The 12331-nt window shown below is 42.2% G+C and overlaps 1 protein-coding gene and 1 pseudogene across 1 annotated transcript; one reads left to right on the top strand and one right to left on the bottom strand.

Moving 5' to 3' along the window:
* Positions 1 to 2921: 2921 nt before the first annotated feature.
* On the bottom strand, positions 2922 to 8449 carry LOC113174477 (ras-related protein Rab-8B). Its single transcript, XM_026378523.1, has 8 exons — positions 8145 to 8449; positions 6280 to 6340; positions 6021 to 6081; positions 5688 to 5765; positions 5102 to 5191; positions 4284 to 4349; positions 4109 to 4159; positions 2922 to 3630 (listed from the first exon to the last, which is right to left on the bottom strand). Exons 1-8 carry the CDS (start codon positions 8266 to 8268, stop codon positions 3541 to 3543), a joined length of 621 nt encoding a protein of 206 aa, XP_026234308.1. The 5' UTR covers positions 8269 to 8449; the 3' UTR covers positions 2922 to 3540.
* Positions 8450 to 9240: 791 nt separating this feature from the next.
* LOC113174538 lies at positions 9241 to 11056 on the top strand (annotated as a pseudogene).
* Positions 11057 to 12331: the final 1275 nt, after the last annotated feature.

The following is a 12331-nucleotide window of genomic DNA, read 5'->3' as shown; positions in this document are numbered from 1 at the left end:
TAAGGTGTCGAGCTCCTACCTGTAGACAGTTTATAAAAGGTTTAATTTTGAACTTGTTAATTAAAACTTTAGCAAAACTTTGGTTTGAACATTATTCAAACTTTTTTTACCGTTGTACTTATAAGTGTAATTTTAAAGTATTTCTACTTAGTATTTGCACTCAAGTGATGAGAGAATTGTTGGTACCCCTCTGTTAAATAAAATAAAAAACAATAAAGGTCACTGAAATAACTTGAAACTGACAAAAGTAATACTAAACTCATATAAATCAGACATAGCTTTTAAGTTGTGGTTCAACAAAAGTTTTTTTAAAAACAAACTACTGAAACTGGCCTGAATAAAAATGATGGTTCCCTAGAAAAGATGTTAATAAATAATAATTTGACCTTTGTCCTGTAATTAGCTTCACAGGTCACTTGTAATTAGTCAGTCTGTTTATTTAAAGGGTGAAAAGTGATCAATGTGCTGTTTGGTATCATGGTGTGTACGACACTGAACATGGACCACAGAAAGATGAGAGAGTTGTATCAGGAGGTTAGAAATAAAAAGATAGACAAATATGTTAAAGGTAAAGACCATCTCCAAGCAGCTGGATGTTCCTGTGACTACAGCTGCACATATTACTCAGAAGTTGAAGGTCCACAGGACTGAAACCAACCTCCCTGGACGTGGACACAAGAGGAAAATTGAAGAGACAGAAAATATGAACTAAAGAACCCAGAATAACTTCATCATTAATCATAGAAGGTAAATCCAAGTCACATCAGCTCTGTGTTCACAGGTGCAAAAATGAAACATAAGTCTTAAATCTGTGCAGGGTGCAATGAAATCTCAAAATTTTTAAGGCATTCTGGAGCAAAACGTGCTGCCCAGTGACAGAAAGCTTGGTCTCTGTCACAGGTCATAATCTAACAGGATAATGACCCAAAACACAGCTAAAACGCTCAAGAATGGCTACGAACAAATCATTGGACTGTTCTGAAGTGGCCTACGAGTCCAGATCTTAATCACATTGAACATCTGTGGAAGGTACTGGAAGTCTGGAGAAGGCAGCCTTCAAACCTGAGACAGCTGGAGCAGTTTGCTCACGAGGAGTGGAACAAAATTCCTGTCGACAGGTGCAGAAGTCTCACTGACAGTTACAGTCTCAGAGGGTTGTGCAATAAAATATTAAGTTAAGCCTTAACTTAATATTCTATTGCACAACCTGATTTAACGTGTGGAACAGTTAACCATCATTTTAGTCCAGGCTACGCCTATACTCATAGAAGCTGGGGTTACAATACGTAACCAACGTTTTCATGGGTGTTTTTCTTTTTTTTTTTATTCCATTGAGCCACACCTGAAAAGCTATGTCTGATTTTCACGAGTTACATTTTTGTTTATTACATTCAAGTTATTTCAGTGAACTTAAACGCTGTTGTTATTGATAAATGATCAAAAAATTTTCTTTTACTGCAGCCCAAAGATTGAGGGAAACGAAAATATAAAACTGAAATGTTTGGTAGAAAAAGTATTTTATTATATTTTATTGTACAATCAGTTGACACCCTGAGGTCAAAGGTCAATGCGCCACAGGAATCAGTCTGTCACTTCACATTCAGAACTTCACTTATTTTTCTTCGTGATCAACAACGTGTAAAAAAAATCTTTTGACACCAAGAAAAACTCAATTTTATTTAGTCCCAACAATCGAGTTCATCAGAGCTTCAGTCGGTTGAACAAAGTTTACTGAAATCCACCAGACTTGGTGTGAAAAGGCCTCGACTCTGACGTTAATGGAAAAGAGAAATCACCGCTCTGAACTTCTCTGTCATGGTGATAATAAAAATAATCCTAGTTTTGCATAGCGTCATTTGAGCAAAGTTACAAAGTGCTGCAAAGTCAAAACAACATTTAGAAGAGTTACAAACCAGACTTCAGTCAAAAACAACACGTTTTTACAACAAACGCTGATCAGAGGTCAGTGATTATCAGATTATTCAGAATATATTAACTCCTAAAATCTCTTAAAGTGTTAAATTTTTTACATCACTGTCTCCGTTCTGATTTAAACAAAGACAAACTGATGCTTCAGAGGCACCTTCATGTTCCTGCCAACACAAATCAACAGTTGATTGATCGGTCACAAGGTTGAACTCTAAATGAAATGAAATTATTGCTGAATGATAACAAAGACACTGATTAATTACTGAGGAGTCTCAAACGATAAAAACTGTATTTTTGTTAAAGTAATTAAGAAAACTGCTGTAAACAAAACATCATCAGGTAAATTCATCTGCAGCTGTTTTGACCAAAGGCTGAAAGACTCTGTTTGTTACAATTACTGCGACAGAAATTTTTAAAAAGCAGAAATCTATATAATAACAGACAAAAACTTTTGTCTAAAATAAAAGCTGCAGCTCCAGTGAGTCTGTTGGTCGAATAATTCGTTTTTAACACTGTTATTAATGAGTTGTTGCAGAAGGACGACGCTACGCATGTGTAAACGTCACCGTTAGTTCAAATGGCTGCAAATTAATTTAACCCTTTAAGACATGAAATCCTTCAAACTGATACAAAAATAAAGCAACACGTTAATAAAGTGGCTTTTTAAGATAAAATAGAAAAATAGAAAAGTTCAGTTTGCATCAAAGCACAAAAACTCTGTTATTTACAAAGTGACAACGAAAAAAGAATCAGCAACAGAACGTCTGAAACGTTTCCTTCATCTCGTTAACGACTCGTTTTCTGTGACTTCATTAAAACGTTTAAACGTCTGAAACATTTTAATACTGACTAACAACCTATCGCTGCAATTCTGCTCGTTCCACGTGGAAATAAGGATTTGAAGGAGTGTCAAATAAAACTTCATTATCAAAAGTAACTTATCAAACATTTTAGAGAAATCAGTAAATTCCAATTTACAGGGATTTTTGCTCTTTAATGGTTGAAATGTCAATTCACCTTTTTTTTTTTTTTTTCTTGCAGTCTAATTTTCTTTTTCTTGAAGTCTTTCAAAGTTTAAATTTGCTGCTTTCACAAAGGGAAAAAACTGGAGACCACATTTCAAGAGAAGAAGAAATATTCAGACACTCTGAATCAGTAAAGGTACTTCTACTGTACTATAATAATGTACTAATAGTAAAAGTATCGCAGCAGTGACTGTTTCAGTGTATCACACACGAATCTACTCGTCTTTACTCTGTAACGTAACTAAAGCTTTAAGTAATGGAGTAAACACCATACCTGCTCTGTTGTGATGAAGTACAAAAGAAGATAAATACTCTGGAGTATAAAGTACAAGTACCTGAAGTTTGTACTTTCTGTGGACTTCTAACAGTTGAATGTAGCCGATAATAAATCCGGTTATTTATCAGTGGAACCGACGTATTTAACCCTTTACAGGCAGAAACTAACTTCAGTGCTGCGACAAAAGTAAAACAGTCCTCTGCTCTTCATCATCTTCGTCGTCTCCACTTACGTTTCAGTCTCCTCCCCCTCCCAACCTGACGTCACATGAGAAGGCGGCGAGCAGAGGACAGCAGGTGGGGGCTCCGCCTACAGCAGTGCACACCTCAAGAAGCTCTTTTTAGAGCGAGACTCCGTGATTTTAACAGGACCTCCTGCACCTGGGGGGGCGCTGTCGTTCTGCACGGAACAGGAAGAAGACGACGAGGAGTCAGACACAGGTAGAAACATTACAGTGGACAATTAACACACCTGAACAGTTCCTCACAATACGACGGCAGCTCTGCCGTGAATTCTGCCGGTACAAGGTTCGATTTCTCCGTTCTTGATGTAACTGTGAGAAAGGTGAGCGAGGTCACCGGGGGGGGGGGCATTAGAAACATTTTCGGGGTGGGGGGTCCCTGTGTAGAGCGCTCAGGAGGAACCATGTGATACAAAAAGTGACGATTAGAAACAGAAAGCTGGTTTTTAACCTCTGAACAGGAAACAGGAACACCCCGGACCAGTACCTGCTGTGTTCACACCTGAGCTCGCAGGATAAAGTCCGAGCTGAATAACTCTCACATGCAGATCAGCTGAGAAATCAGGTTTACAGTCGAATTCTGACAGTTTGAACTTAAAAGCGGAGAAAGTGGAACCTCGGGTTCTGTTTTCTCACCATCTTCCTGTTGAGTCTCGTCATGACGTCTCGGGCCAGAGTGAAAAAGGCCTGAGGAGGAAAACACATCACTGATCATCACGGGGGAACCACAGCTTGTTCAAACTAATCTACTGTGTCTCAACCGCAGGTTTTTACGTTATGACAAGAACCTGGATGTTGAACCTGGACCCACCTCCTCCACGTTGATGCTGGACTTCGCGCTGGTTTCCAGAAACTTGATCCCGTAGTCGATGGCGAGCTGAACGAGAAGAGACGAGTTCATCACATGAAACAGTTCAGTTCAGTTCCAATCAGTTCTTGACATTTACTGTCGCAAATAAAGAACCTGTTCTGTAAAGTTCTACGTGGCAGCGGCCACGTTCTACCTGTGGTAATGTTACAAGATGCAATTAATTACTGTTAACTCGATCCAGGACCCGTGTGAAGACCAGGAACAGTTCCAGCAGTAAAACCCGGACCCGTTAGTGACGTCAGACGTAAATTAAACTGTTAAAATCACACGTTAAATGAGTTTAGACTCGTTACTTTAATCTGGTTTGAAGCAGCGAGTAGAACTAGTTTCTAATGTCTGAGGTTAAATCTCTGTGTCTCTAAAACACCTGATGACAGATTAAACTGTTGTTCTGGATCCTTCTCAGCAGCTTTTCCTGGAAAAGCATTCAGTGGATTTGGAAATGAAATAATTTCTATTATTACTAAATTATAATAAAAAGATATTTTAAACCATCAAAGTACAGATGAGTTTTTAACCCTTTACCCTTAGTAGTAGAAGTAAAGTTAAATCACGCAGCATCTTTAGGGTTAAACAGGTGAAGTGATGAAAGAGTCAACAGAGGATGACGAGTTACGTCAGCCTGTGAAGTTCCACCTTCACCGGTTATTATGAAACCCAATAAAATCCACAACTTCCGGGGTCACTGATCATTTTACTGAGTCACAGACTCAGCGTGGTCCTCACAACACAACATAACACGTGTATCAGGAACCGACCTTCTCTCCTCGCTCCTTGGACACTTGTCTCTTGTCGTTCATGTCGCATTTGTTCCCCAGAACCATCCTCTCCACATCCGAGGACGCGTGCTGCAGACACACAAACACACATGCAGCATGTTACAGCAGGTTTTATCACAACAAACAACACGTGCTGCTGCAGTTCACACTAAAACCTCCAACCTGCTCCGTTCTGGTCTCACAAGTCTACTGGGACCTGGATTCTCAGCCTCAGTGAATTTTCTATTTCTCTCTAATTAAAAATAAAGCAGCTAATTCAGTTCAGGCATTTCCTGTCAAACAGGAAGTCGACGTGTTTGTTAGTCCCCAGTTTGACCAGCAGATGGCAGCACACTGTACTGGTTACTGGGCCCAGGTCATGTCTCACTGGTACAGGAAACCAGCACCAGAGGTTTAGAACACGTTAGAACGATAAACTATGAGGATTAATGAATAAATAATCAACAGTAAAAGATGAAAAAATGTTTCTGCTTTTCTCTTCTGGTTCGTTTCATTAAAATGTCCAGAAGCTGCACAAACATCTGTTTAGATCTGTGATGTCATGTGATGATGTCAGAGGGCGAACCTCCTCGATGTTCCGGATCCAGTTCCTGATATTATCGAAGGATTTCTCATTGGTGATGTCGTAGACCAGCATGATGCCCTGAAACACAGGAGACAGGAAGTGATGTAACCTGTGACCTATGGACAGAAACAAGACTTTTCTGTTTGTGCTACTCAAAATGTTTTTTTTATTCTGCTTCCAGTTTTACTTTAGTTGAGATGCTGAGTTTCATACGACTAAAATATTTACATGAAATGTGTTAAAATTATAATGAAGCGCAGTCACCGTGTCATGATGAAACTGTAAAAGTAAAACAATAATCAGTCAACAGCAAAGGGGGTGGGGGTGTCGTACCATGGCTCCTCTGTAATAGGCTGTGGTGATGGTCCTGAACCTCTCCTGACCCGCCGTGTCCCTGCAGAAACGGGAAGCACCAGAACGCAGTTTAAGTTGAGGAAGTAAGGAGCAGAGTGGAGCTCTCACCAAACAAACCAGCTGTGTCAGAGCTACTGAACGTTAACTGTGGCTGGTGTAAAGATCAGATCAGACCCGGTATCTGGTCTGAGGACTGAACCGCGGTCTGACTGCAGCGTCACAGAATCAGTGAACTCACCAGATCTGCAGTTTGATTTTCTTTCCGTCCAGCTCGATGGTTCGGATCTTAAAGTCGATTCCTGAAACAGACACAAACTAACATCAGCTGATCCAGGTCTGGGGTTTCATCCTGGACAGTGTCTCATCTCCCACTGATAAACATCCAGATGTTTAACTCCACCCTGCAGGCTGTGTGACGTGTTGAAAACAAGCGCTGCTACAATGTGAGCTGACGCCATGGTGTTCAACAGGAAGTCAGATATTTTTAACCAGAAGAAGAAGCTGACAGCTCAGTTTCCTGAGTTAGATCCTGCTGTTCTGGTATTTGAAACTAAACAACAGCTGATAAAGCAACGTGAGCAGAGCTGGAAAGTAACTAAGTACATTAAGTACTCAACTACTGTACTAAAGTACAGTTTTGAAGTATTTCCATTTTCTGCCTACTCCACAGTACTACAGTACTACAGAGGGATATATTGTACTTTTACTCTAGCAGTAGTTACTAGTTAGGCTGATGACGGACTAATAGTCATACGCAACAGAACTGGTCCAGGTCTGGTCTGGTCTGGCTCCTGGATACAGAACAAAACTTAATGTTGTCGTTCTCTGTCCCAGATCCACATCCTGTCTCTGCTGAAATCCAAAATGTAGTTTCAACTTCCAGCTGAACAACAAATCAGTTTTCTGAAGTCAGTGTTTGATTTTCTATTAAAACACAAACGCTGGTCTGAAAAGTGCAGAGATGCTCAGAACCTGATCCAGTCTCTGTGTCAGGGTCGTTATGAGTAACTAGTCAGTGATCTAATCAGTTTCCTAATGAGTTAAAAAAACGTTCTGACGATTATTACTCAGATTTTACTGATGTGACGGACTCAGAACGTTAAACCTGAATCCAGACCGTGGTTCTGCACCTCTGAGGACCTTGATGACGGTAAGACGGAGCAGACAGACACTTTCCACTTCCTGTTTCCTGCAGCTCCACCACAGGGCGACTCGCTCTGACGCGCCAGAAACAGACAGACACATCAGAGTCTGGGCTGAGCCCCCAAAGTGAGGACCTCGAAGGTCCTGGTTCAGGTCTGTGCCTGAAACAGGACCGTCTGTGCTGGACTCAAAACTGTGATGGTCTGTCATGGTTCCTCCAGCAGGGAGACCCACTGCATCAAACCAAGTGCTCCCTTTTCCTCCCCCAGCAGCAAATGACAGGACTGAGTTAGACCATGTGACAAAGTGGACACAGGAAGACCCCCTCCGGGCAGAAATCCTCAGACTGCTACGAGAACATGGGTCAGGGAGCCGGGATCCGAGCAGCTGGAACAGGAACAGAGAGTACCCACTGTCTGTGGACCCAGAACCCGAACAAGGACCCTGACACACGGGTTTGGCCTCAGGGACCGAACACAAACCGGTCCAACCTAGAACCCCCACCCCCCCACCGAGTCTTTGATTAATGAGTACTAGTACTTCGTACTCACAGTACAGTACAGTACTAATACTTTGTACTCACAGTACAGTACTAATACTTTGTACTCACAGTACAGTACTAATACTTTGTACTCACAGTACAGTACTAGTAATTCGTACTCACAGTACAGTACAGTACTAATACTTTGTACTCACAGTACACACAGTACTAGTACTTCGTACTTACAGTACTAGTACTTCGTACTCACAGTACAGTACAGTACAGTACTAGTACTTCATCGTTGAAGTATGACAGCAGACGGTACCGTCCCGTCCCCCCGCCCCCGTCCCCCCGAACGGTTTCACTTTCCGTTAGATCCGCCGTTAACCTCTCCCGGCCCCGTCCTCGGCCCCGGTCCCGGCCCCGTCCTCGGCCCCGGTCCCGGCCCCGGTCCCGGCCGCTCCCCGGTGCGGACTCACCGATGGTGGAGATGAAGGTGGTGTTGAACGCGTCCTCGCTGAACCGGAACAGGAGGCAGGTCTTCCCGACGCCGCTGTCTCCGATCAGCAGCAGCTTGAACAGGTAGTCGTACGTCTTCGCCATCTTCCCGCCGCGTGTCCCGCTGCTGTCACGGAACCTCCGGTTCGGAACTGGCTTCACTGGGAGCTCCGGTTCGGAACTGGCTTCACTCTTCCGGACTGGTTTCTCCCGGACGGGACCGAGAGGAGGCAGGAAACAGCCCCGCTTCAAGAAACCCGCAAAACACACACGCACACGAACACAATTCACATCCGGGCACGGCATTTTCCCAATAAAATGCTTTTCGGAGAACTTTTATTTCTTACATTTGAGTCTGTTCATTAATTAAAATTGTTTATTTTAATTACCTTTGATTGCATTAAGGTTTTAAAGATTTGACACAGTGAAATACAAAACCCAAATTCTGCATCAGTGCAGGTTTAGGTCCACCACAACTGAAGATTAATATAAACATAATAACAATATTATAACTCCAGTGGTGTAATACAAGACGTTATCAGCTACAGAATACTTTTACTTTTATATGATACATCTTCTTGATCATCTTTGGTAGGATTTTAAATGGGGGTACTTTCAAGTGTTCTTTTTATTGGAACAACTGCTGTAACTGACTGTAACTGTAATCTTTAATCTTTGAAATTATTAGTTCCTATATTTTTCCCAACATAAATTATTAAATAATTATTATTACATAAACACATTAGATGCTGGAAACGACAAACACACACACAACGAGCTTTTACGTTGAAGGTTAAAACACTGTTTCCGGCCTCTCTCAAGCGGCTTGACGCATTCGGCAGGGAGAGGGCGCGGTTTTGTGACGTCATTGTCGCGAGGGAGGTTTTTTTCATGGGGACTTTTAAAAAGATGAAAATCTGAATTATTATTATTATTATTATTATTATTAAATGGAAGAACAAATTAAACATGTTTAATCTTAATTTACTATATATTTCTCTGTAAAATTAAATCTTAAAACATAAAATAAAGTATTCACTGGTCAACAGCTGCAACTATATTTTAATTTAATCCCCAAAACAGGTTCCTGTTGTGAATTTCATTACAGCAACTGAAACCGCCATCCGAAACAACAACCTACCACTGGCAGAAGCAGAAGAACTTCGACTCAAAGTCTCTGCAGCTCTCTCCAGTGCACAACCACCAGATTCCAACCTCACCAAGGATGAGAGAATTGCGCTGACATCACTCAGCAGGGATGAGACTATTACCATCCTTCCTGCGGACAAAGGAAGATGCACTGTCATTCTGAATACTGCAGACTATCATGCCAAGGTGATTTCGCTTCTGGAGGATAAGCGCACATACGAAAAACTGAAAAGGGACCCCACCAGCAATTACAAGAAAAAGGTAATAGACTGCCTGAAACATCTGGAACTGGAAAATGCCATTGATAGGGGAACCTATTACAGGTTGTATACTGGGGAAGCCACTCCTTGCCTCTATGGCCTTCCCAAGATACACAAGGAAGGAGCCCCCCCTCAGACCTATAGTCAGCAGTATTAACTCGGTAACATACAACATTGCCAAATTCCTGGCCACAGTATTAGCCCCATTAGTTGGACACACGGACCACCACATCCACAACTCAGAGGACTTTATGGCAAAGGTCAGGGACCTGGAACTGGATACAGATGAAACCATGGTATCCTTTGCCGTTACGTCCCTCTTCACCAGCATCCCCACTGCGGATGCATTAATATCTGTGAAGAGAAGACTGGAAGAAGACAGCTCCCTCAGCACCAGAACCAACCTCGGCCCCGACCAGATCTGTTTGCTCCTGGACCTGTGTCTCAACACCACGTACTTCACATACAGAGGGGACTTCTACGAACAGAGACACAGCTGTGCCATGGGTTCCCCAGTGTCACCCATTGTAGCAAACCTATACATGGAAGAGGTGGAGAAGAAAGCTCTCAACTCCTTCCCAGGGACGACACCGACCCACTGGTTCAGATATGTGGATGACAACTGAGTGAAGATCAAGACCCAGGAGTTACAGTCTTTCACAGACCACATAAACTCAGTGGACACCAACATCAGTTTCACTAGAGAGGACACCAAAGATAACCGTTTGGCCTTCCTGGACATCATTGGGGCAGGCAGAAGACTGGAAATAGAGGTTTACAGAAAACCCACCCACACGGACCAGTACCTGTTGTTCAACTCACATCATCCATTACAACACAAAATAGGAGTCATCAGGACTTTGAACCACAGAGCTCAAAACATCCCCACCTCCATAGAAGCCCAAAAGAAAGAAGACAGTCATCTGAAGACAGCGCTCAGGACTTGTGGATATCCCAAGTGGGCCTTTAACAAGGCAGCAACCTGTTCCAGGAAAAGAACAAGGGAACAGTCGGAGTCCCAGGTCCTACGCAAAAACCTGGTCATACCTTACATGGCTGGGGTTTCAGAGAAGCTGAAGAGGATTTTCAGAAAACACAACATACCTCTCTACTTCAAACCCAACAACACACTTAGACAGAAACTTGTACATCCCAAAGACCGGACTCCAAAACACAAGATGAGCAATATAGTGTATGCGGTCCAATGCAGTGAGGAATGCCCTGAACTGTACATTGGAGAAACCAAACAGCCGCTACACAGGAGGATGGCACAGAACAGGAGGAGTAACACCTCAGGTCCCGAATCAGCTGTGTACCTTCATCTTAAGGATAAAGGACACTCATTTGAGGACTGTGACGTTAAAATATTGGACAAAGAGGACAAGTGGTTTGAGAGAGGGGTGAGGGAAGCCTTGCATGTGCAAATCAACAATCCCTCTCTCAACAGAGGTGGAGGACTTAGACACAACCTGTCGTCCATTTATCATGCTGCCCTTTCATCTATCCCCAAAAAGGCCAGAACCAGTTCACACCTGCACCAGGTTGGACACACTTAACGACCCATTTAGGTGTTAAGAGGGGTTGGGCTGAGGTGTGATCATTACATCCTTCACATCCTCCCCATCCTTTGTTTCACCTAACGAGCCTATTCAGGGCAAGGGGTGGAGTGAAACCAGCCTTGGAGCATAAATTTGCGGCCTCTAACCAACTATCTTCAGACTGAAGGAGCTACTTGGCGAAACGTTTCAACTAACTAAAGGAAGTCCAGTTGCCATGACTCAACTTCCAGATAACTTCACCTGGACGACTGAGAATCTTCACCGACATATATTTTAAACTAAAGTTTCATAATTTCAGGTGCTAAATGGATCAAAAGTGAATAAAACGTTTTTGTACTGATGCACAGAATATTTTACTGGACAAACAGATTTGTATTAAATTTAGAGAATTGAATATAAATTTAATGTACAGGACACATTAGATTTATCTTCAAGACCACGCTCGTACTTAGACTGCTTCCTCCCCGTAGATCATTCTGAATTAATTTCAGTAATTAATTCCTCTAAACCATCAACATGTCTCTTAGATCCCATCCCGACTAGACTCCTCAAGGATGTCTTACCTTTGATCAGCACGTCCATATTAGATCAGATCAATCTGTCTTTACAAATAGGCTACGTACCACAGGCTTTTAAGGTTGCTGTAGTCAAGCCCCTACTCAAAAAGCCTACTCTGGACTCAGGGGTCTTAGCGAATTATAGACCAATATCCAATCTGCCCTTTATCTCTAAAATCCTTGAAAAGATAGTTTCTAAAATTGTACGACCACCTGCGTAGGAATAACTTGTATGAAGATTTCCAGTCAGGATTTAGAGTACATCATAGTACAGACACAGCACTGGTAAAGGTCACTAATGATCTTCTATTAGCATCAGACAATGGTCTACTCTCTATACTCATCTTGTTAGATCTTAGTGCTGCATTCGACACTATAGATCACAACATTTTATTACACAGACTGGAACATGTCTTTGGAATCAAAGGAACAGCACTAGAGTGGTTTAAATCGTATCTATCGGATAGATTTCAGTTTGTACACGTTAATGATGAGTCTTCCATGCACAGCAAAGTCAGCTATGGAGTTCCACAGGGATCTGTGCTTGGACCGATTCTTTTCACTTTATATATGTCCCCTTTAGGCAATATTATTAGGAAACACTCTATAAATGTCCATTGTTATGCAGATGATACCCAGCTAT

Source organism: Anabas testudineus, chromosome 3 (genome assembly GCF_900324465.2).
Source record: "Anabas testudineus chromosome 3, fAnaTes1.2, whole genome shotgun sequence".
In the NCBI taxonomy this organism is placed as follows: domain Eukaryota; kingdom Metazoa; phylum Chordata; class Actinopteri; order Anabantiformes; family Anabantidae; genus Anabas; species Anabas testudineus.
This window is presented reverse-complemented; position numbering and strand designations above follow the sequence as displayed.

Excerpts from the sequence above, each read along its gene's own strand:
- LOC113174477 (XM_026378523.1), bottom strand. The coding sequence starts at position 8,268 with ATGGCGAAGACGTACGACTACCTGTTCAAGCTGCTGCTGATCGGAGAC. Across the intron at positions 6,341-8,144 it reads CACCTTCATCTCCACCATCG|GAATCGACTTTAAGATCCGA; the intron begins GTGAGTCCGCAC and ends TGTCTGTTTCAG. Across the intron at positions 4,160-4,283 it reads CCAGCATCAACGTGGAGGAG|GCCTTTTTCACTCTGGCCCG; the intron begins GTGGGTCCAGGT and ends TTTCCTCCTCAG.